Raw genomic sequence first — 26,338 nt, 5'->3', positions numbered from 1 at the left:
TTCTTATCTTTTCTTTTATTAATGTGATGTATCACGTTGATTGACTTGCGAATGTTGAACCAGCCCTGCATCCCAGGAATGAATTCCACTTGATCATGGTGAATAATTCTTTTTATAAGCTGTTGAATTTGATTTGCTAGTATCTTATTGAGAATTTTTGCATCCATATTCATCAGGGATATTGGCCTGTAGTTCTCTTTTTTTACTGGGTCTCTGTCTGGTTTAGGATTCAAAGTAATACTGGCTTCATAGAATGAGTCTGGAAGTTTTTCTTCCCTTTCTATTTCTTGGAATAGCTTGAGAAGGATAGGTATTATCTCTGCTTTAAATGTCTGGTAGAACTCCCCCGGGAAGCCATCTGGTCCTGGACTCTTATTTGTTGGGAGATTTTTGATAACTGATTCAATTTCTTCGCTGGTTATGGGTCTGTTCAAGCTTTCTGTTTCCTCCTGTTTGAGTTTTGGAAATGTGTGTGTGTTTAGGAATTTGTCCATTTTTTCCAGGTTGTCCAGTTTGTTGGCATATAATTTTTCATAGTATTCCCTGATAATTGCTTGTTTTTCTGAGAGATTAGTTGTAATAATTCCATTTTCATTCATGATTTTATCTATTTGGGTCATCTCCCTTTTCTTTTTTGAGAAGCCTGGCTAGAGGTTTATCAATTTTGTTTATTTTTTCAAAAAACCAACTCTTGGTTTCATTGATCTGCTCTACAGTTTTTTTAGATTCTATATTGTTTATTTCTGCTCTGATCTTTATTATTTCTCTTCTTCTGCTGGGTTTGGGTTGTCTTTGCTCCTCTGCTTCTATTTCCTTTAGGTGTGCTGTTAGATTCTGTATTTGGGATTTTTCTTGTTTCTTGAGATAGGCCTGGATTGCAATGTATTTTCCTTTCAGGACTGCCTTCGCTGCGTCCCAAAGCGTTTGGATTGTTGTATTTTCATTTTTGTTTCCATATTTTTTTTAATTTATTCTCTAATTGCCTGGTTGACCCATTCATTCTTTAGTAGGGTGTTCTTTAACCTCCATGCTTTTGGAGGTTTTCCAGACTTCCATGTTTTGACCAGTTGACATTAAGAGCCTCACAGGAACCCAACTCTGATTGCCCCTATGAGCAAATGATTCAGCATTCACTAATTTCAGTCTTCGCAGAAACTTTATAGAACATAAATACCAGGAATAGTAAGACTCAACTGTACTTTTGTATTGGTTTCCTAGCAATTAAAAATTGACATCCAAAGTTGAAATGAGCATGCCTTTGGAATACAAGTAATTTGGCAGAAATATGATAACTAAGAAAGACAAGTAAAGAAAAATCTTATGTTTAGTTTCTTTTTTTAAGTTTATTTATTTTGAGGGAAAGAACAAGTGGGGGGAGGGACAGAGAGGGAGAGAGTATCCCAAGCAAGCTCCAGTGCTGTCAGCACTGAGCTGGACACAGGGCCCAATCTCAAGAAACGTGAGATCATGACCTGAGTCAAAATCAAGAGTCAGACGCTTAACTGACTGAGCCACCCAGGCACCCCTGTTCGCTTTCTTTTACATCTCCGTATTTCACGCAAGTTCTAAAAGAATGGTCTATAAATTCATGATAGGTTTCTGTATGAAAACATCAAGCTATCTGTTAAATGAGTAAAGTTGAACTGAAGATGTGTGATTTGTATATTAGGAAGTAAGACTGTCCATAAAATTTAGAATCAGTTTAGTAATCAGGTTCTGCTTATGTCTTATTTCTTCTATTTTTGATGAATTTAAAGATTTTTGTTTCTTTGTTTATAGCCACTTGAGGGAAGGAGAAATTTGCTGTGCACATGGTCACTTGAGTGGACCTATTTTGCCCTGAAATTCAATCAAAAAGTGAATGGACCAGCAAATGTTAAATTATACAAAATTAAATAATGCCTCCTGTTTTTAAGTTCATATACAGAATACATTGTTTTAAAACTATTTAAAATACTTTCTTGTGTGTTAAAATAACATAGTATTACTATAGTATGGAAAGCAAAAAGATTTGTTTATTCAAAAAAGCCCAGAAATAAAAGTTACTTTTAATATTTAGAGTAACAAAGCTCATACTATTAAGCTAGACTTCTTCATTTCTGAAAGATGTCAGCACCTGTAGCCCAAGTCCGACTGTAATCTCATTTTAATGCTTACAGTGTGCAGCTTAGTTGCATGTGTAATACACGTGCTAAGTACATGTGTAGCTATCACTATAATAATTGTTCGTTGTTACAGTGGGTTTTTTGTGGGTTTTGGCTGTTTATTGTGCTGATTCACCCACCGATTTAGTGATCCTACAAATTTGGCAGCGTAATCTGCTTACTATAAATTTGTTATGCATAATTTTCACTGCTTACAACTTTTAAGTTTGCAAATTAAATTTTATCTTGCCAGATATTGAAAAGAAAATCTTATCACTAAATTAGAAATTTCTTTTGCTTTGCTAGTAGGGTAGTTCTATCCATCAAAAGAATGAATGGGAGAAGAAAATTTAAGATTAAAAAATTACAGAAAGTAATGTACAGATGTTTCATACTGTGTCCCGGGGAAAGTATAAGTCTAAATAAATAGAAGAAAGGTCCTATGCCTCTGAATGAAAGGTAGAAAATGACCAACTTTCTAAGGTGATTTTTTTAGTGCATTAACACTCAATTCATTAAATAAATATATTTGCTGCAGAGACTTAAGGTATTTCACAAAGAGTAATTTCTCAGCTCTACATGCAGTATCCTCCTGTACACAGTGCTCACTCTTAAAATTTATGAAAACAGTTGTTTCTGTAAGTCATGTGGAAAAAAGTCTTGAAATTATACCATCTTTTTTTCTAGGTAGCAATTACAGTGAAAAATGTGACGTCTTCAGCTGGGGTATTATCCTTTGGGAAGTAATAACACGTCGGAAACCCTTTGATGAGATTGGTGGCCCAGCTTTCCGTATCATGTGGGCTGTTCATAATGGTTCGTAAAAAGAAATTTTTCTTTAATTATTTTGCATATTTTCTGTCTGGAAAATTGTGTCTACCTCAAAGAAAATCATTTATCCCTAACATTAAAACATCCAGTTCTTTGTTGCCAGAATACTTTGCTGCCATCAGTCTCCTGCACTCCTCCCCACACCCCCCAAATCAGTCAGGGCAGTGCCGAGACTGGTCCTGTCCTTAGAACAAGGCTGAGGAGGTCTGCTGATTCTGCTGATTTGGGAAAGGCCATCAGTACAGCCAGAGCCAACTACCTAGGATGGCTTTCTCCAGGGGATGGAAAAGCATTGGGTTGGACTCTGTGGAGAAAATAAAATTTAAAAATTAAATAAATAAGTAAAATCTCTTCTCATGATCAAGGTAGTTGAGGGAGGTATAACCTTTTCTCTTGAGGAAGCAAAGAATAATAATAAGAGTTGTTACTTAAGCTATTCGTAAAGACAAAACAGAGTTCATCACATACTCTTTCTTTCTATCTCCTCATCCATCCTTATGAAGGGAGTACTATTCCTCATTTTACAGTTTTATAGATTAGGAAACTGAGACCTAAACAGGAAAAGGAAGTTGCCCAAGGTCACTAGATTAGTAAGTGGTATTGCTGGGATTCATATCCAGATCTTTGTGACTCTCGGTGCCCATATTTTTAAATTATATTGATATATGAACTCTTTCTTTGCATCCCTCCCGCTCCTTTTAGACCGGTAGTTATGTTTCTAACCACTTATGATGTTAAAATACATGTTCTTCATAATCTAGTTACTTCACATTTTATTTGGAAAAATAAACTCTTCATGAAGGGAAACCTTGTTTAACCTTCCTAATTTTTGCATCACTCTCTAATTTATCATTTGGCTGTAATCATTCTGATTATGCCATTTTAGTTTTATTGGCATTTTAATACACTATTCCACAAATCATACAAATACCTGCCTAATTAGGTCATTAATAGACTTGTCAAACAGTGCCATCATCTGAGTAATCTTAAGTGTTTTTACCAGTTTCCTGTACTACCTTTCATTTTACTACCTTTAATGTCATTGTAGAGAGTACTAGAGCACTGACAAGACAGTGTTTCATGTTCTCTCTGTCAGTTGTCAGTAAATAATTGACAGTGAAGTAAGGAATAAAAGAACTAACTTGTTAGTTGGTGAAATTACAAAAATTTCATTATATTTGAAGCTTTCTTTAAGATAGGGACCTCACTAATAATATTACAGTCTTGGTAATTACGTAAAAGTTGATAGTTTTCAGCTTGTGAAATGACAGATTCACAGCAGCCAAAAAATGTCTGCCACCAACAAAAGAGTCATTTGGAGGTCAGTGAGTATGATACCACAGTGATGTGACTTTTCTGCTATGGAAGATTTTTCAAACACATTTGAAATTTTTACAGTAAATCTGAAAATACAGTTCAAGGAAGATTACCTCAAGCCACCATTTTATTTTCTTAATAAAACACTCACTAAGCCATTATTATTTGTTAAAAGAACAATATTAGAACAAATGAAATATTATTTCTCAGTCTCACTCTTAACCATAATGCATATAAAAATTTTAATTTAACTTTGCAAAAAGTATAGCTTCCCCTTTATGAAAATATGTTAACCTAATAGACCAAAAAAAAATGTACTTTTATTATTCCAAAATAAATCTTAAATTACAAGAACTATAAAATAACTACTGTATTGGAAATACATATAAAAAGCTTACACCATTCTTTGGGTAAATACATTCTTTCCTCCCCCCTCTAATTTTCAATTATAGGTACTCGACCACCACTGATCAAAAATTTACCTAAGCCCATTGAGAGCCTGATGACTCGTTGTTGGTCTAAAGATCCTTCTCAGCGCCCTTCAATGGAGGAGATTGTGAAAATAATGACTCACTTGATGCGGGTATAATCCTTCTCTTGAGGGGTTTTGGATTTAGGGGAATTTGATATATACTGAGTTTGGGATTTTGAAGTAAAGAGACATTATTGCTTTTTTCTGCTTTATACTTTTCTGTATTGTCCAAGTTAGAATGGGTACTTATCACTCCTGTAATCAAAGGAAGAAATGTTATTTTGGAAAAGAAAAAAAGTCTAGTTCTTTATACTGGAAAGATAGCTAGACTAGGTTTCTGGACTTGGTTTTTCCTCCTGTGTAACTTAGTGGACAGATGTGTTTGTTTTGGGGGCCTGTTGCCTCATCTGTAATGTGAGAGAAGCTGAATTAAATGTCTTTACAGGACTTAGGTATATTCTGACTCTAATACTTGCCAAACTAAATTTTAAATTTTCTTGAGTGCAGATCTTCTTCAAACAATCACTTATCTGCAGGACAAAAGAATGGTTGCATTCCCAGACACCTTTATTTAAATGATTTTTTCATTGCATATTTTTAGCTTTTCATTTGCCATTAAAAAGTTAAACTTCTAGGATTTATGGAATTTTTAAAGTTAGAAGAGCCCTGTTAAATGATCATCAAAATTTCTTAGTCTATAAACAAACACTTTTAGAATTATTTGAATAATTTTAGGACTCTGGTTTTTGGTGCACTAGCAAAATCTATCAAACGCTACTTTGACTTTTAAAAGTTCACATACTTATGAAAAGTCCCTGAATTTCACAACAATTTGCTCACTAGAAGAACCCTTCAAACTCCTTAAATATATACTTCCTAAATGGCCAAAGATCTGTTTATTCTATTGAAACCAAGCATGAACTACTCTGATTAAAACTTCCCATCATATGTGGATACCAGCTATACATCAAGCCCTAAAGATACGGTCATAATAAAACAACTTAGTCGCCATAGTCAGATACTTGAAAACATTGGGATACATAAATTGTTCAAATTATAATTGTACTTATATTTGCTTTGTCTGATTTGAAAAGAAGACCTTCCTTTTTTCCCCTAAGTTCTAATATTTATCCAGCAAAAATTTCCAATATTACATCTCCAATTTATAGAGAAACAGCCATAATCTATCTCTGATATTCAAAATATTAGTTCTAACAATTATTCTATGACATAACAGGCTCAGTTGCCAGGCTAACAATAATTTCAGCAGTTTGGAAGTTTATATCACTACTATGAGAACATAAGTACGTTTTATATCATTGTGAGGAGTCATACTATTTCCTGTGTTCCTTTACAGAAATGTATGTTGTTTTCTTCAAAACTATCTAGGCTCTATGTAAAATAGATACTTAAGTAGATATATGGCATTGATCATAGTGGAAATTCAAAAGAGTAGCACATTATCGTCATCTTTGTAAAATCAAAAACTTAAGGAACATACTGAGTTTAGGTATCTGTAAATTCAGTGTATGCCTTACAGAAAATAAAGCAGCACTTTCCTACTTTCAAATCCCAGAACAAAGAAATAATTAATGTGTACTCTCCAAGTTAATTATTACAGGATTTAATTTGTATTAAAGAAATTTTAAATTGTAATTTACTTTTTCATACATAGTACTTTCCAGGAGCAGATGAGCCATTACAGTATCCTTGTCAGTACTCAGATGAAGGACAGAGCAATTCTGCCACCAGTACAGGTAAATGGATAGATTGGAAGAGTAATAACCTAATTTTTTTGTGTCTCTGTTCCTATGAAATTATAATCAAGAGGCAATGAATGATGTCTCTATTTGCATTTTAATTTCTTCATTTCATATGATTGACTGCAATTTGAGTTTCCTGGTGCATCATTCTTCATGAAGGTACCGAGATTAAAGAGTTACTAAAGACTTGCTTCCAAGTCTTAGAATTCTTGCATAGTTATATATAAAAAGATGGGATATTGTATTGCTGGGAATGTCGTTCTTTATTTGAAAAATAAAAATCGTTTTTACACAGATACTGCTACATCAAAGAATATTAGAAATTATTGTAAATATAAAAAACAACGTATTTCTTCATCATGAACACCCTACTTTTTGGTCTTTGTAGAAGAGTCTATAGAAACTCTTATTTAAGAACTCTTATTTTTAGTTCAAAGTTCCTTACTTTTCTAAATATCAAGTAGTAGTGGGATTGAAGTTTGTGATCATCAAAAAAGACCATAGAAATAACTCTCTTAGAAAAATTGTGCCTCTCAAATTATATGGCATTTTAAGCATTCATTGTTAATTTAATTAAAACAAAAGGGCTTGTGTGTGTATATATACAATATTTATCCCGTACTTAAAATTGTATTTTTACCGACAAGTATTTTTACTGATCTAAATAATTGCATTTATTTTAATCTGGTTTAATAGTTGTTCCCAAATTCCATTTTTACCGAAAATCTTTTGGGTTGCACTGAATTCTTTTTTTTTTTCCCAATATATGAAATTTATTGTCAAATTGGTTTCCATACAACACCCAGTGCTCATCCCAAAAGGAGTTGCACTGAATTCTTAAATGCACTTCTCTAAAATTCCATCGTGTGTTTCTACCACTGCTTCCAAACCCTCTCTCTGTTTCAGTGCTGTGACCTTCAGTCCTTTGATTCTTCTGTTTACTGAGCCGCAGTTCTCTTAGGTCCTTCCTTTTCATCCTCCCTTCACTTAATTCCAGCTGGTTACTATAATTTCTTATCTTTAGCTTGTTTGGCTAAACTTAATTTGTTAAATCTGACACTCAGTTTCCCCTTGTCTATAGCAGTGCAGCTGAATGTGTCTGGAGACGACTCATGTTTAAGGTCTTCAAATGCCTTAGTGATTTAGTGACGTTGGATAGTTGTGCCATATTTTAGTCTATCTCCTCTCTCTTAGATGACTTAATTGTATACTTTAGCCTCTCTCCTCAAACTTCAAACATCTCTTCACTACACACTTTCAGCTGATCCCATTTGTTATTTCTTTGACAAAATTGGAGTAATCAGAAAAGATAGCTTCCAGAAGCTGCCCCACTACATCTGCCCACCTACCTGTATCTGGGCCCTTCTGCTCTCCATTCTCTTCTGTTAAAATGGCTAAGCTCTCCATGCTCTCACCAAAGGCAGGCGTGTCTGCTTGTGCACTATATCCCATCTGCTCTTCCCAGTTGTTCTTCCCTCAGTCTGTTGCCTCATCAGTGTTAGCCTTTCTACTGGAATCATTCCCAAGGCATGTATAGTCTGTACTTACATTCTGTTACCTCTTCCCATTCTTTCCTGTGCCCAGTCCATTCAGGCTTTTATTATACCGCTACTCCAGAATTGCTCTTGTCAAGGTCACCAGTTGTCTCCACATAACTAAATCGAAATGAATGATTTTTAGTTCTCTTCTTTTTTGACTTTCAGTAACATTTGACACATTTCATTACTCTCTCCTTCTATAGCATGTTCTTCAGTTGATCTTCAGGATACCATAGTAGCCTGGATTTCATCTTCCATCTCTGGCCACTTTTCTGATGGTTTCCTAGGCTGGTTATTTTTTTATCTTCCTAACCTACACATGTCAGTATTCCTAGGGCTCAGTCATTGAGCCTTTAGCTTATTTCTCTACACTCATCTCCTTCATGATCTCATCCAGTATCATGGTTTTATATACCATCTATTTGCTGGTATTTTGCTCCATCCCAGACCTGACCTTTGTACTCCTATATCCACCTACTTGCTTGATACCTGATAAGAAATCAAACTTATGTTTTCCAAATTAAACTTCTGATAGTCCCTTCAAACTTACTTCTCCCATCGTCTTCACCATCTTGATTAATAGCCACTCTGATTTACCAGCTCAGGCTAAGAACCTTAAAGTCATCCTTGTACTATTAGAAGACTAATAAGCATTTTGGTTCCCTTTCTGTGCTATCCTTAAATTCCATTTAAAATGGATTTGTTTGGATATCTTTATTGACTTGAAAAGTCTTATTTTGTTCATATTCATGTCTTGTTAGTTTAGAAAATAATTTACGTTACGTATTATTGAATAAAGCATCTGTATTATTCCAACCTGTAGTCATAAATGTTTCTGCTTTCCTAGGCTCATTCATGGACATCGCTTCTACAAATACCAGTAATAAAAGTGACACTAATATGGAGCAAATTCCTGCAACAAATGATACTATTAAACGCTTAGAATCAAAATTGTTGAAAAATCAGGCAAAGCAACAGGTTTGTTTTGTTACTAAAAGTAAAATTCTGTGATGACCTTACTAGTAGTCACAACTTTATGCTAACTAAAATTAATTATTTGGCATCTCCCATTATACAAGTGCTGAGTCTTATTCTTGAAGCAGATAAGAATAGAGACATAAAATGATATTCTCCTACTGTTTATTACCGATCAAATTGTTTTGTCTTCTGATTATGGCTGCCTTTGCCAATAGCACAACTCCCTCCCTGTGATGTTCCCTAACTTTAATGGTTAAATATGTAAGATGCTTATTTCTTGGTTCTACTACTCAGTTAAAGGAGTTTGTCCTCAGTCTGTCATTTCATACTGTTCAGATTTATTATGTTTTTGCTGTTACTGGTTTAAAAGTATGTTAAGTAGTGATTTTATTCATCTTACATGATACATTTAGGTTAAAGAATAATCGTAGCATTTAACTTCCAACTCTAGTGACTGCCCTTTCCTAAAGGCAGTGTTTGTAGCTTGCTCTCCCTTAGATCCTCCTTTTTCCTTCATAACAGCACAGAATCTCTAAGAATCTCAGTTGATATCTTCCTCCTCCTAGGTTGCCCAGGATTTTTAAATTTAAAGAACTTCAATAATTCAAATTGACCTGTAATTTTAACAGAGTGAATCGGGACGTTTAAGCCTGGGAGCTTCCCGTGGGAGCAGTGTGGAGAGCTTGCCCCCCACCTCTGAGGGCAAGAGGATGAGTGCTGACATGTCTGAAATAGAAGCCAGGATTGCTGCGACAACAGGTAAAAAGGAAGTAAAAATCTGCAGAGGAGTGGAAAGAGTAGTTTCAGTTGTTTCACCTATGGCGATGTCAGGGGTTTTTTGTGTTATGAATTTTTTTAAAGCAGGAAGTAGGCTTACAGTAGACTTTCTAAGCTACTAACAATAATTCATGTTTTTCTCCAGTTCCAAATAAGGCAGGTATGACTTGTAAAATTATTTGGATCATAAATTATATTTTTACCAAATGTAATTCAGCTCAAACATGAGCTGAAAATTTAAGTGGGAAATTGAAATTTTGCCAAAACTAGTATGTTTCAGAGGATTTTGAGTGATTCTACTAGAATTTGTGCTAACTTCACATAATGGCAAATATTTTATTTTGAAATTAGCAGAAAAATATACTATAGATCCAAGTGTGGTTTGGCTTTACTGTCTGCTCCTTCTCCTTCTGATAGCAAAAATAGATAAGTTGTGTATAGCTAATTGTAATATAAAAGATCACGGTAATTTCATTCAATCTTGGAAAAGTTAGCATTTGAATTCCATTTTTTCACTTCTTAAAATGATTAATTACAGAGGTACTGGTCAGCACAAAGACAGTTACAGTTGACTCTTGAACATTGTAGAGGTTAGGGACATTAACCCGCCATGCAGTCAAAAATCCACATGTAACTTTTGACTACCCCAGAACTTAACTATTAATAACCTACCATTGACCTGAAGCCTTACAATAATACAAACAATTGCTGAACACATATTTTGCATGTTACATGTATTATATACTGTATTCTTAAAATAAGCTAGAGAAAGAAAGTGTTATTAAGAATATTATAAGGGAAATACATTTATAGTACTATACTGTATCTTTTCTTTAATCACATATAATTGGATACATGCAGCTGAAACTCACGTTGTTCAAGGGTCGTAATACTGGTTTAATTTGTTTTCTTTCCAATTCTTCCAGGAGTAGAGGGGAGCTAATTATAAAAGTAAATACATTTCTTTTGTGGAAAATGTGGAAATGTAAACAAACAACAAAAAACCCACAATTTTCTATAATTGTCCCACTCAGAGAGAAGCATTTAACAATTTTATATATTTACCTCTGGTCTTTTAAGCCATATATGTGTATACATGTGTATTTTCATGTATATTAGCGTATATATTCTTTAACTTAGCTAACTAGGTTCGTGTGTTTTTTGTTTTGTTTTGTTTTTTAGGTATTTTTCTTATTTTTTTTTTTCTAAATGGAATATTCTCATTTTGTGTGGAGCTTTTTTCAGAAAGAAGTTTTCCAGAGGAATGTCATACTGTACTTGTCTTCATCTAATTATGATCACTGACTGTATCAGCATTAGAATCAGTTAGATATAGCAGAATATTCAAAATAGCTGTCTTTAACACCTAAGCTTTTTTTTTTTTTTCTTAAATAAAGAAATTTGAAGGTAGGCTCCATGATCATTAGGCAGCTGAATTTCTCTGTCTCTGTGCCACAAGCCATATTGCGTGACTTGTCTCCTCAAAGACTTTGTGTTGCTGAATAACTATTACAATTCTAGTCATCACATCCACAGTCAGGGCAGCAAGAAAGGAGAATTAGGGGAATGCCAAAGGGTAAATGCCCAAGCTCTTTCAAAGACCTTTATCAGAAGTTCCCCCTAACAACTTCCATATATGCCTTTGGCCATCATAATATGGTCAGATGGCTACAGATGGCTGCACAGGAAAGAAGGATCTGTGATCTTTTATCTGGGAACATTGCTGCCTTGAGTAAAGTTAGAGTTCTGTTGCTAAGAAAGATGGGAAAGATAGAGATTGGAAGGGGACTCGGAGTCTCTGCCACATGGATGAATCTTCATAAATAATCAAGTTGAATGGAGCTCACTAGCCACTAACAAGCCTTCATGGTCCCTGAGTCATAAGTGTTTTTCTGTCAAGTGAGGGGTTCTCAGTGTAGTGTCAGGTGAATAGCGCACACAGTGACATACCTTCACACTTGGGGAACCTTTTTCCCTTCAGGGATGTCATTCAAGTTAGATCAGCTAAGTAATGATGGCTAGTGGCATTATTAAGATAATGGCCTTAAAATAAGTGGCATTATTACAGTTTTGTATCTTTGCTAGTGTCAGTTTTCTAGTCAGGTACTGATTTATTATTATTCTTTACAGAAATGATATTTCACTAGGTAAAAAAACAACCACACACATTTAGATTATCTCACTCTCTAAATGTAGAATAGATGCTGTTGAACATCCATTGAATTCATACAATTCAGATTTTTTTAAATGAATTGTCTTACTTTGAAAGATTCGAATTCTCCAGCTTCTAACACTGTTCACATGTAATGGGAATGCACCTTGAACTTTGAGAACTACAGTAAACAGTCAGTTTAATAGAAGTATGTGTAACGTTCAGTTTAATAGAAGTATGTGTAAATATTTATATTTATAAAAGCATATACATTTCATTCTTTGATTCAATAATTACTATTTAATCACCTAATTTTACTTTATAGCACACTTCAAGAAACGTCTATCTGGAATATATATTCCTGTGTTTGTGTAATTAAAAAAATATGGCAGCTTATTTCTTTTTAACTCCTCTCTCCCTTCCCACTTTCATCCTAGCTCCCCATTGCTTATCAGTGATTTCACTTAGGTAGATTGTTTCTATGAACATGTTTGAAATTTTGCTTCCTCATCCTGCAGCTTTGTGTGTCTCTGTCCTTTTTTTTCTCTCCTAATTAAAACCAGTATGTGACACGTCTTTATTGATAGTTTTCTCCTAAATCACGCCTTTTCCAAGCATGGATGAAAAGTTAGACAGTCCTGCATGCCATTCTGCATGAAGTATTATTAACATAGCTATTTGAAAATTATTCTGTTTTTATAGTTAATCATTTTCTGTGTTACTGTTTGTGGTTGTTTGCATGTATACTGTATATATATGTTTTTGCAGCCTATTCCAAGCCTAAACGGGGCCACCGTAAAACTGCTTCATTTGGCAACATTCTGGATGTCCCTGAGATCGTCATATCAGGTATCAAAGACCACCTGAGTTGGTCTAATAGCTGTGGGACCGGAATAATGATCCCTGGTACTTATAAAATGCTTCTTGCTCCAATCTTTATAGGACATGAAAATAGACACCTGCATACAGTAACTAGGGAGACAGATTGAAAACTATACATTTATATACAATGAAGCAGGCTTGACAGGATACCTTAAATCTCCAAAAATGAGAGTAAAATAGAAGGCAAAGTAAACCTTTTCACAGAAGGGAGAATGCTAGCCCAGAATTCTACCATCGTCCTCCCTGCTCTTAAGTGAGCACATGAGCTGAACCAAGACGTTGTTTTCTCTCAGCAGAAAGAGGGAACAACTATTTAAAAATATTTGATGTCCTGGGCTCTTTTCCTTCCTTGGTTTCTCCTTTTTGGACTCTCTTGAGGCTTCCTATCCAAGCCTCTTTCTGTTGGTAGCAAGTGAAATATGAAGTTGAGAAAAGAGAATTGCTAAATACCATGTTGCCTTAACATAGAAAATAGAAACAGAGTAAAATTAAATGAGATTTGCTGTTTTGCATGGTGTCTTGACAAAGAATTGTGGTCAATTCTGATTCTTATGTGTTATTAGGAGAATCTTTTTGCAAATTACATGTTTTTATACCTAAGTCACACATGGTACTTCAGTGTCTTAAAATTGGTAAATTGCTTTTATTTCTTCTCATGGTGATAATTTCATAGATGAATCTAAATCACCATTTTTGATAGAAATTTAAATGGCATATATCGGTTAACGTATGTCACCAAAGTGATCCTGTATTCGGGCACCTGGGTTGCTTAGTCAGGCAAGCATCCATCTCTTGATCTCAGTGCAGGTTTCATGAGATCGAGTTGCACATCAGGCTCTGTGCTGATTCTCTCTCCTTCTCTCTTTGCCCCTCCCCACCTCATGTGTACATGCCCTTGCTCCCCCCCCCCAGAATAAATATATAAACTTAAAATAATATATATCTTTTATTTATTCCTCTGCTTTAGGTTTTCCTCCACCTCTTCCCAAAAAGAAACACAGTTTTCCCTACAGACATTCATGGATGTGATTTTGGTGAATTCTTCAGCACTGTGTGTATTGCTTGTGATTGTATTTCTAGCATAGCATTGTAGTTGAATATCTAGAGGTCTTTTTCTCCCATAGTAAAATGAAAACAGAATAGACACCATGCCTTTGTTACTTATTATTGATTGTATCAGAGTTATCTGGCACGATGCCTCACACATTGCATTTAATAAATATGTGCCTATTAACTGAACAAACTATTATTGACCTCCCATGGCTAGGAACTAGGATACATGTAAAATCTGTATAAATTATAAATACGTATAATACAGAAATTACACAATTCTTAGGATCCTGGCATTTGGTCTGTATAAAACTATATTAGAGTAATTAATGTTTATTTTTTCAAAGTGATTTATTTTATAATACCACTATTGCTGTTCAGAGAGGAGTTAACCCACTTCTCACATAGTAGTTTTACTTATTGAGTCATGGCCTGCTTGCAGAATTAACTTGCAATCATTTTACCTCCATACCAAAAGGTGCTATGTTTAAGGGAATAATATTTTGACTAAAAAAGTGGCAACATTTAAACTTTTAAACTGTGATTATCATTAATGTTTGAGTGAATCAGGAGAAGTTAGGTAAATGGCAATATAATCTTAATCCATGTCTTAACGAATAAGCATTAACAAATACACACATAACGAATGATGTAGCCAGTACTGTACACAATAATGAGGGAGAATGAAGAGAAAGAATAGTCTCAGTGGTTCTCAACCAGAATGAATTTGCTCCTTACAGGATATTTGGCAACATCTGGAAACATTTTTGGTTGTCACAAGTGGCAGGGGGCATATAGTAGGCAGGAGCCCAGGATGCTGCTAAACATCCTGCAATGTACCAATCTTCCACAAACCAAGAATTATCCAGCTAAAATGTCAACAGTGGCAAGGCTGAGAAACTGGTTTCACATAGATGCTCTATGTGACTCTAAAGTAGTTTAAATAAAAGTACATCATCTTAATTGATGTCCATAGCTGTCTTATAACTGGATTACCAGATAAAATTACAGCCATTTTACAAATGAGGAACTTCGATCAAATGGGTTTTGTGTGGTTTTCCCAGAAACACATAGCTAGGGTCCCAACTTAGATCTGACACCAAATCACATCAATTTTCTCCTCTTTTGTTTGAGTCAGAGAAGATAGAGCAATTCTGCCTCGCTCCTCTTTAGTGTCCACATTAAAGAGAGCTCTTTGGCCAGCAGACCCTCTTTTATGGTAACTGAGTCCTTATTGAGTCAGGAAACTTTAATTCTGCTCTTAATTTGTCAGAGCAACAATGCTGTTCAAATAGAAATGGTATTCATTAATACATTTTATTAAATATTCTTGTTGATTTCCCCCCCCAGATATCCAAATATTAACTTAATCAGCTTCGCTTTCTTTAATGAAAGAATATAACCACTGGAATTACTATAGTTGGACATAAAAGCAAACCATTAATGTGTTCTTAGGTTTATTTTTAAATTGAATTAAATATGAAAATATAACCCATGCTTTGGGAATATTTCAAATGTCTTACATGGCCATTTTAACTATAAAGGAGGGCATTACTTAATTCCCAAAATTTCTTAGTACCTTCTAGAATTTTTTTTTTCCTCGAAGTCAGTTTCCCACAAGTTCTGTGTGGTATTACAGTGCCTCTTGATATACCCAATCTGTTATTCATTAGCACTGGATCCCAGTTGTAAGCATTTTTTTAATATAGATTTTTTTTATCTTATCTGTTATGAATAAGTAGTTTGAATAATAACTTTCCTTTGGCCAAGTGCAGTATACTGAGTCTGATGTACTTCTTGGAATAAACTGCCTCTTTTTCTTTTTTTTAATTCTGATTTTTTTTTTTTAAGTTTATAATTTTGAGAGAGACAAAGAGCAAGAGAAAGTACATGAGCAGGGAGGAGCAGAGAGAGAGGGAGAGAGAGGGAGGATCCTAAGCAGGCTCCGTGCTGGATCCCACAAAACATGAAATCATGACCTAAGCCAAAATCAAGAGTCGAGTGCTTAACTGACTGAGCTACCTGGGCATTCCTGAACTGCCTCTTTTAGTAAGAGTGTTCATCTAAGCATCACAAAAATTTTTATGTGTACTTATTGGCAATATACAAATCTATCTTTTTAAAGTGTATATTGCTTCTTGAATTTTTTTAAAAGTTACCAAGTTTTTAAAATTGTAAAATACTATTACTCTAAAGAATTTTTTTTTAAATACATCTTTAGAGTGACTAAAACCCCTATTCTAGTCACAGGTAAACAAATTCAAATCATGTTGTTTGCTTGCTCTTCAGCACTATTTTATACTTGTCATCGTTCAAATGAGGAGGAGCAAGCAACCTATGGCTAGCATTTATTAATTTAGTAGTCACTCAGGTCATGCAGAAATGGACCTTTAATACCTCACAAGTTCCTACGGATCAAGCTACACAATTTTCTATACCTCTTCCTGGCCTAGAGCCTGCTTCAGATTCTGTGTCTCCCCTTCTCTCTGCCCTTTCCCCACGTGCTCTGTGTCTCTATCAAAAAATGAATAGACATTTTAAAAAATTAAAAAAAATAATAAAGCATGGAGTAGGAGACTCTGATAGTTATGCAAATTTTGTTTGTGGCTCTAGCTTTGGTAATCAAAAAAGATGAACTATTCTGGAGTCCTTGTGTGAGTAGTTAGAGCACTTCAGGAAATCACCTGTTGTAATGCAATTTGAAAGCCACTGAAAAAGGTACTAACAAATCCATACATATATATCCAACTGTAAAAGATTTAATTGAAACATTAGTCTTCTGCACTTCCTTTCTAATATGAAATTCCTTATACATAGTTTATACCAGATTAATTGCTACCCTGAAATGATATATGTTTCCAATATGAGACTTAAAAAAGTAAATTTTTCCAAATAAACAGTTTTTATGCTGTTTTACTCAGTACTTCTGAATTTCTTAGTTCAGACTAATTATAGAGCTTGACTTCATTTTAAACACTTGAAAATTCTCATTTATTCTGTAAATAAGAATTTGCCTTAATGTGCTATTTGAGAACCTTGAACAGTGGTACTTTAGTAGTATATGTATTTTTTTTTTTTTACATTTTTTTTTTTTATTTATTTTTGAGACAGAGAGAGACAGAGCATGAACGGGGGGAGGGCCAGAGAGAGAGGGAGACACAGAATCGGAAGCAGGCTCCAGGCTCTGAGCTGTCAGCACAGAGCCTGATGCAGGGCTCGAACTCACGGACTGTGAGATCGTGACCCGAGCGAAGTCGGACGCTCAACCGACTGAGCCACCCAGGCGCCCCAGTAGTATATGTATTTTAAAGCTAAAATAATATGGCATAACATTTTAGAATCGTAGAATGCTTTGACCAAAGATGATTTTCTTACATACTGTTTTTAAGGATATATTAAATAATAAAGAATATTGAATATACAAATGTCTTTTAGTCAATCATATAAAATGTTTTTACCCAAGTCCCTGAAGAGCCTGAACTTAATTGATATTTTTTTGTTTGTACTATTATTCTTAAAGCTGAAAGATCAGGCTCTGAGCTCACAGCTTGCACGCGCACTCTCTCACTCTCTTCTCTCTCTCTCTGTCTCTCAAAAATAAACACTAATAAAAGAGGGGGGGCACCTGCGTGGCTCAGTCGGTTAAGCATTCAACTTTGGCTCAGGTCATGATCTCATGGTTTGTGAGTTCGAGCTCTGCATCTGGCTCTCAGCTGAGAGCTCAGAGCCTGGAGCCTGCTTCAGATTCTGTCCCTCTCTGCCCCTCCCCCACTTGCACTCTGTTTCTCTCTCTCTCTCTCTCTCTCTCTCAAAGATAAACATTAAACTTATTTTTTAATTTTTTAAAAGTGAAATTTTAGGTGTCCTTATGATTTCAGCTGCATTCAGATATCAAAAATTTAATGAATATTCACTTTTAACTTCAATCAGACACATTTAGTCCTCTATTAGTTGCTTTTCAAGAATATGATGAGTAGTTAAGTAGCATAAGAGGAGTATGGAAAAGCCCAAATATATTTAACAAACATAAATGGGTAGTTGAGTTTCTAATACTAATGTAAAGTTTTTTTTCTTTTAGAAGTTTCAAATATCTTAGGTAATTGGCAAACAGATGAGGCAGGGTGCAGTAAGGGTTTTGTAGAATGCTGGACAGCTGGAGGCTGATACTGTTCAAGGACCCTTAGGCACTATCTTGCTTTCTCCCATCAGGTTAAGAATATAACCTTTCTAATACTGTATTTGGTTCAAGAATCAGTAGGTACTAATGTTTATAAGCATCCTTTAGGGGCGCCTGGGTGGCTCAGTCGGTTAAGTGTCCGACTTCGGCTCAGGTCATGATCTCACAGTTTGTGAGTTCGAGCCCCGCGTCGGGCTCTGTGCTGACAGCTCAGAGCCTGGAGCCTGTTTCAGATTCTGTGTCTCCCTCTCTCTCTGACCCTCCCCCGTTCATGCTCTGTCTCTCTCAGTCTCAAAAATAAATAAATGTTTAAAAAATTTGTTTAAAAAATCCTTTAACTGTAGTACATAAATTATTGGTGTAGTTTTTCCCCCTGAATAGTGTAGTGCTAATGTGAAGAAACAGTGAGATAAAAAGTAAACTTTTCTAAATCTTTCAAGTTCCTACGTACCTTGGACATACGGTGTCATTAACAGCTGTAAACCTTTGAATTAGGGATTCTGAGGCCCAAGGAGAGCTATGCTGAAATATACCTGCTTCTCCATGTGTAGCCACCTCACCTTCAATGAAATTCTGTATTTGTGCCTAATTAAATAGGAAAGTTCATGTAACCAACCCTAAAGAGAATGTTTAGGTAGTCTCTTTATATTGTATCAAGATCACTTTTTGTAATATAAAAAGTTGATCTCTAACCTAATAACGGTGGTTTATCAGAAAGCAAAACTCATCAATAATACTTTCCTTTGATAGGAGGAAAAAACCCACCCTGAAGGGGGTGTTCCTTCTAAGGAATAAGCCAGAATTTGTAGAAATAAGTAAAAGAAAATGGAATTTGTGGTAGCCTAAATGAGAACATATGTTTTTAAATTACATATTCAGTTTACCATGAAGCAGTGATATAATGCAGTGTAGTGCTATACAATTTTTTTAAAATCTTATGTATTTTACACATCAAGAGAACAGTGTCCCACAATTTTCAATATTCAAAACTTATGAATCTCAAATTTTCCAACATTTGGTTAAGAGATGTCTCCAGGAAAATGTAGTGTTGATTTTTACATGAAAAGGGTCTCAGGAAGTTTGGGAGATAGAAAAATAAGAGTAGTTAAGATAAGGAAAACATTGAGCTTACTTAAACCATTAAGAAAAAACACAGAAGTGGCTGTCTGGGAAGGACTCTGTTTAAATACCAGTTCAGGAAATAAGTTGTACTTATAAGAGCAGCTTTTTGAAGAGACTGATTCTGTTTTTGTGACATTGTAAAAACAACTGAATTGACCTATAAGCTATTTCAACTGCCCTTTCTTTTTGGGGGGGATGGGGAATGTAGGTCTTATGATGGGCTAGGGATGTAGCTGTTTTGTTGCTGTTACTTAGAAAAGTTGTTCTAAAAAAATATCACTTGTTCTCTATCATAAGTCATGAAAGTTCTGGAACTTATTACACAATAAATACTCAGGACATCATTGGCAGGATTCAGATTCCTTGATCAGGCATCTGTTGACATCATATTGGCCCTCGATTCTACTTTTTTTTCATTTATACTACCATGTGTAATATAGGTATGTACATTTCAAAGAACCATAAAAAAATGTAAAATAAGAGAGTTTCTAAATTAGTATTTAGTTGCAAAGAAAATTCAGCATTAAGTTAAATTTACTAAGAACACACCCAGTGTTCATTTGCAATAATAGTTTTATTTTTTTACATTCATATTTCTAAAACTTAAAAACAATATTGGAGCAACAAGTATTTGTTGATTGCAGTCCTTTTTTGCTTTGTCTAAACTATTTGCCAGATGGTTTCTGCCATGGTTATGCTAATTAAAATGCATTGCCTAATATTGCTTGCTTTGACTCATGTTTTAGCTTGAAGATTTCTCATTTTATGGCATTTGTTAACTGTGTCACCTCTTATTTACCCTACTTCCTTAAAAGTTTTTATTCCCCTTCTACCCCCACCTAGATTTGATTTTGTTTTTGGTGTTATTGTAGTGGTGATGTAATGATTTTTAGACACATGTGCTGGGTGGTTCCTGAGATTCACAAATGTTGCTAATCTGAAAAGAGAATTCCAGACACTTTTACAAGCCTGTCTCATCTAGGCTAATTTTAGAATGATTGTGTTGAATGAAATGTGCCTAAAATTGCTTATTACTCATGGTGGTGGGATCTTTTTGTCCCCGGGAAAAGGGGGTAGTTAAAAATTATCACAAAAGTATATTAGTGTGCCTGATTCAATAAAAGTGGTATTTTTTTGTTATTTTAATTCATATTCAAAAGTTGGAACTTGGAATAAAATGAAATTTGGAGTAAATTTGAGCTAAAATTATGCAAAGAATTCTAAAACATAGCTTAAAATGAAAAAAAAAGTGATGATATCCTTATAAATTTGAGTTGGCTATAAACTTGAGTTTTTATGCTTACTGCATATATTACTGCGTTAAACATTCTTTTGTAAGGTCCTTTTAGTTTACATGCAAAATAATAATGGAGTCGTATGGATTAAGATGCTAAGTTATATTGCTGATTGGTTTAAAATAAGAAATTTAGGATTAGAGAAATATAAAATTATAAGAACAAATTCTGTCTGCTAATCAGGCCAGAACTGTTAGAGCGCGTGTTCTGAGTGCTGCCTCCTCGCTAAGAAATTATATAATATAGCTTTCAGAGTCAAAAGAATTTTGAGTATTGTGTCAGCTGTTACAATATTTTGGTGTTTCCTTTTAGACAGCTGATCTCTCATCTTGGATATACCATATAAACAGCCCTATTCCCAAATAAAAGTGCTGAGTGAAGCTATTGCTTAATTCATTCTACTTTGCTAAAAACTTAACATTTGTAGAATTTTTTCATAAACTGATTTTTAGATTAAATTATTATTTGCATGGAAGTTCCTAAAGCAAGATTAACACAACAGCCCAATATACAACTTTCAACAAGCTGTATATTTGAGAATGGAATGAGAGTCATTGATTTTCAGTAGGAAATTAAGAGTTGTTCTCCAATAATAAATTGCTAGGTTCTGACAAAGACTAATGGGATTAAGTAAGTGTGACTCTGTAATAAGTTTAAGCCTAAGCATCTTTTTTGGCCTTGAATGAACAAGGTACTGCTGTTGGTTAAAGTCAGTCACATCATACAACCTGCTGGCTAGCTGTCTTGCTGTAGAAACTGTAACGTAAGACCCTTGAAATAGATGCCATCATCAGCCCTGGCCCACAAGCATTTATCTATTTAAATACATGACAGAAGATGGTGCAAGAGAGTTCAGCAGCTATTCATGTGGTAGGAGTGGTTATTGTATTAGAACCTACTTTATTGTAGACCAGCAATTTTTGAGTTAAAACTCTACAGCTGTTTCTCTTCCTTTCCTTACATCATTCTCTTCTCTCTCTCTCTCTTTTTTTTTTAAGCAATAAACTCACTTAATTATTTTTCCCACAAACATTTTGTGTAGATCCAAGGAGCAACAAATTCCAACTTCCTACATAGCAGTAGCAACCTTGTTATCTGTTTGAATAGATCTCAGTATTCTACTTTTTTTTTTTTTATCTTTTAAAAGGCAACGGACAGCCAAGACGTAGGTCCATCCAAGACTTGACTGTTACTGGAACAGAACCTGGTCAGGTAAGACTTGACATTTGAATTCTCTGTCTTTGAAGGAGAATAATGGGCAGAAGTTAAGAATTAACTATAATATATATACAGTGCAAAAGTAATTTTATGAGTTCATCTAAAATTGTGGTAGAAAAGTTCATTGGCACTTGAATTTAAATACTTAGGAGAAAAAAGTATAGATGCCATTATTAGGTTAACTTGAAGGATAATTTATCAAACTAAGTTGATTAATTCAATAGTGCTCCATGTATATTATATGGTTTTTATATATGATTTAATAAGGAAGTATCAACTGTGTAATACAACACTTTGTCATTATCCCTGTCTCTAAAGTGAATCATAATGACTCCTTTTTAGCAATAAGGTCAAAAAGATTTTTTTTACTAATTATTTTACTATAATTACTAATACTTACTAATAAATATTTCCGCAACAAAATGTCACTCCTGTAGCATCACATAAGGCACTAACATACCTAGATGACTCTAACATCTTTCATTTTTGTCATATCCACTGGATTTTTATTTTTGTGAAATATGCTTAAGACTGTTTTCTAAGCACATGGGTAAATTCTAGAAAGGCTTCTATCACACTTGCTAAGATTTTCTTCATCTTACATTTCTGGATGCTCTTCTAAACTCCTCTTACCTTTTTATCACTTTCTTTCAAAATGATCCAGACAGTGCTATAATTTAAACCATTAGTGACTAGTACAGACTTTTAACCAACAAGTATATAAAAGTGGCAGCTCAGCCATTGTTTTTTCTGTTATTCAGATCAATAGACTTGACATATGTAATTTATATATTTTTAAAATTAATGAGAATTACGAGGTATTTGTTGATTTGTTTTCAGTTGTGTTCAAATAAATTTTGAGTATGCCATATATCTGAAGTCCTAAAAATATCATGTTATAGTCCATATTTATGTAAAATTACAGGATTATATATTATAAACAAAGTGATTTAACTTATGGTAAAATGTACTGGTACCTTTCATTCCAGAAAGGTGTTTTATTATTACTTCATTTTTTATAAATCTTTTAAATTTTAGAGAATCTTTGTAGTCATTAATGAAAATTTGAAAGCCCTTTATAGCCATCAACTTAACTAACAAAAACCACTTGAGATATTTAAATGATAAAGATCCTTGATCTTCATTTATATCTGGAAATATTTTTATTTCTCACAATGCCTATACACACACACATACATTATACATATATGTTAACTTATTATATATGATAGTAAGTGACCCTAAATCTGAAGGTATTGTAAATGAATACAGTCATTTTATTTTACTTTATTTTATTTTATTTTATGACTTTTTCTGTATATCTGCTTTTATGAAACTCCAGAACTTTTGGATGAAATTTCCCACTTTCTCCCCCTCAAATACGTCAAGTATTAATGAGGGCATTTAGTAACAGATAGTTCGGCCTCTGGTATTTGCTTTGATTCCTCAGAGGCTTGATGAGCTCAGCCTTTTAAACTCTGTTTACTATTGCCATTGATATTCCAGTTATGAGAAATTATCGCCAAGTGTTCTCCCTTCAACTGGGAATGAGAAGCCTGCTCTAAGGCAATTCAGGAGCATCTGCTAGTGCAAGTGCTTTTCTCTGTGCTCAACAGTAATGGCATTGGCTGTAATTCAGGACTGACCTCACCAACAGCAAGCCTTACTTATTTCCTCATAAGTTTTATATTTCTTGAGATTATGATTGTTACCCTTTTCATTTACAAGACCTTCAGTAGGAAAATCCTGGAACTGAGACACACTTCTGTTGTTTGATAGTCATTTGCCTGAATTGTCACGGACTGCTATAGATTTCGAGTGAGGGGGAATTTGGTTCTAAGACAGATGATATGTAGCCATTGTACAGCCAGTTTTTAATATTGATCAACTCTTTCAAAATTATTTAAGTGTTATAAACTTAAAATGTCAGTTTGGGATGAGGATGGCAAATAATAGTCCTAATGATTAGAAAATCCTAAACATTTTCCCTTGAAATGTTTAATGGCAAATGACCATTAAATCTTTTTAATTACTCATGAAAATAACATTAATTATATGAAAAGAAAAGTATGCACAATCTGGATTTTCAGAATTGAAGGTATACTTCTTTTTAAAGTCTGGCTACACAGTGATAAAACATACATGGGAGGTTTTGGTTGGTTGGTTCGTTGGTTGGTTGGTTGGTTGGCTGGTTGGTTGGTTTTAGCCATGGAAACTGATAAAGAACATGAAGAAAAGAATTTGCCCATCCTGTATAGTCATCAGAGGAAGAGAGAAAACTTATTAATAGAAATTAAGATTACATCTTATACAGAAAAGTAAAGTGAGTAGAGTTTATACTTTGGAGCTTGATTCAAGACTGACCTTAGAGCATCTGGGTGTCCCAGTCATCTGACTTCAGCTCAGGTTATGATCTCATGGTTTGTGAATTTGAGTCCCACATCGGGTGAGCTCGAGCCCTGCTTCGGGTAAGCCCTGCTTCAGGTAAGCACGAGCCCTGCCCTGCATCGGATGAGCACCAGCCCCACTTCTCTCTCTCTCTCCCCCTCTCTCTCTCTCTCTCCCTCCCTCCCACTCTCCTCCCTCCCTCCCTCTCCCTCTCTCTTTCTGTGTCTGCCCTTTGCTCATTTGTGCCCTCTCTCAAAAAAAAAAAAAAAAAAACAACTTAAAATCACTTAGACTTTACATCCGTAAATTAAAATTAAATTGGTTGTTTTCATACTGCCATTTCTCTTGAGTGGAACAGTGAATGAAGCAAGCTTCTGAATTAAAGGTAGTTGCGAGTATTTGTGTAAAATATTGCATCCTTACAACTTACTTTTAAATTAATTCAGGTTTGTATTTAATCAGGAAACTTATTAAGCACGCATAATGGATCTGGCATCTTAGATACTTTGAAAACATACTGAGAAGGAAAACAGCAGCCCCAGGATGTCTAGGGACTGATCTGACACTGAGGCCTCAAGTACTGTTATAGAATCTGGACATAATAATTTCTCAGAACACCAGTAGACAGTGTTATGCTAGGACCATGATAAGATGAGGCAAAACAAGAACATATAATGTTGTCTCAGCACAGACAAAACCAAGGTCGCTGTGGCACACACAAAATACCAAACGTTGCCTTCTAGCTGATGTGAGTGACTACTTTACCAGCTGCAGCTTTATCCTCACTCTAGTCTGCCTTCCCTGTAGAATTGCCTCTGCTTTCTGACAGTAGCCAATCTAGAGTGAACCCCTCCTTCCTTGGAGCCTGCCCCCAAATCTATAAGCTCTCTCTCAAACCCTCTCAGAGAGACCCCACAGTCCCCCATAGTGAGCACTGTGCTTCATTGCAATGAATGTTAAACCCATTGCATCCCACCATGGGTATATTCCTGGTGGTCTTTGGCTAGGAAACATTGACAATCCTAAGAAGGCCCAGCCCCCTGATGTTTTTGGGCACATCAGACCTATGCCCAGATCAATTAGAGAACTATAGTAGTAACAGCCACCATTTATTTGTTGTGCACCACCTTGTGCCACTCAGGCCTTTATGTTATTTAAATCTTAACCCTGTAAATTTGGTGCTTTTTATTTTCCTCATTTTGCAGATGAATAAACTGAGGGCTAGAGAAACATTCCTAAATGTCTTCCCTTGTACTGCCAGTAATGGGTATAACCAAGTTATGAATCCAGATCAATTCCAGAACACACAAACTACGCTGTCCTTCTGTCTTGCGTGCAAAACTGCATGTATTGTGTGCTAAAGTAATCCTACATCTCTTCCATTTCAAGTGTTTTGACTGCATCATGTAGTCTGCATCATGATTACTAATTTAAGTAGTTTTCAGTGATGATGAGTTTTAGCTTTACCATATTATTGAGCAAGGCTAATCCACCTTGATAATAAATTTCTACAGATGGCTGCACAAATTTATTTTTTATACATCTGGGTAAGCCTTTCTATGTTTTACTAAAATTAAATATTTTCATGTATGTCTGCATGTCCTTTCTAGAGTTGTATCCAATATAGATCTGTTTTCAAGATGTCTCTTGGAGGGGGCAGCAGTCAGTAAAAATCACAACTGCAAGATGATGTGATTATGATTACTTAGAGAACTAGGCATGCTGTATTTTTATATGGACTTTAAAATCTACTTTTATTAGTCAGATATATACCTCAAGGCAAGCTCTTTAATTTTCCTGAGGTTTAGCAATCTTATGTACCAGCGGGGACCATAACACTCACCCCATGGGGTTCTTACAACATGCAAAAGTACCAGACACACTGTATATGTTTAGCAATGTATACCCACCTCCCCATAGTATACTTCCCAGGGTACTTACCACTTCCTTGCTCTCACTATAGTATATTTTTGTTTTGGTTTAGTTTTTTGGTTTTGGGGCTTTTTTGAGGGGGGGGGAGGAGTGGGGCACTTTTTTAATTCAAGTTAGTTAACCTACAGTGTAGTCTTGGGTTCAGGAGTAGAACCCAGTGATTCATCTCTTACATCCCAAAAAGTGCCCTCCTTAATGGCCATCACCCATTTAACCCATCCCCCCACCAACTGCCCCTCCAGCAACCCTCAGTTTGTTCTCTGTGTTTAAGAGTCTCTTACGGTTTGCCTCCCTCACTGTTT

At 34.9% G+C, this 26,338-nt stretch overlaps 1 protein-coding gene across 10 annotated transcripts in view; it reads left to right on the top strand.

Moving 5' to 3' along the window:
- MAP3K7 (mitogen-activated protein kinase kinase kinase 7) overlaps nucleotides 1–26,338 on the top strand; it is an 85,883-nt gene that overhangs the window by 34,430 nt on the left and 25,115 nt on the right. For 9 of the 10 annotated variants that reach the window (XR_009263127.1, XR_009263128.1, XR_009263122.1 and 6 more), the window contains exons 7-13: nucleotides 2,832–2,960; nucleotides 4,745–4,875; nucleotides 6,440–6,521; nucleotides 8,913–9,043; nucleotides 9,673–9,802; nucleotides 12,741–12,821; nucleotides 21,646–21,710. Coding sequence is in view for 2 of the 10 variants with exons in the window: in XM_058734723.1 (XP_058590706.1) it covers nucleotides 2,832–2,960; nucleotides 4,745–4,875; nucleotides 6,440–6,521; nucleotides 8,913–9,043; nucleotides 9,673–9,802; nucleotides 12,741–12,821; nucleotides 21,646–21,710 (749 nt within the window). In the remaining 8 variants the exon portion in view is untranslated. The remainder of the gene's footprint in view (nucleotides 1–2,831; nucleotides 2,961–4,744; nucleotides 4,876–6,439; nucleotides 6,522–8,912; nucleotides 9,044–9,672; nucleotides 9,803–12,740; nucleotides 12,822–21,645; nucleotides 21,711–26,338) is intronic. The other variant, XM_058734725.1, reaches the window with a different exon arrangement.

The sequence above is a fragment of the Neofelis nebulosa genome, chromosome 6 (genome assembly GCF_028018385.1).
Source record: "Neofelis nebulosa isolate mNeoNeb1 chromosome 6, mNeoNeb1.pri, whole genome shotgun sequence".
Classification (NCBI taxonomy): domain Eukaryota; kingdom Metazoa; phylum Chordata; class Mammalia; order Carnivora; family Felidae; genus Neofelis; species Neofelis nebulosa.
Note: the sequence above shows the minus strand (reverse complement) of the source record. Positions and strands in the feature narration are given on the sequence as shown.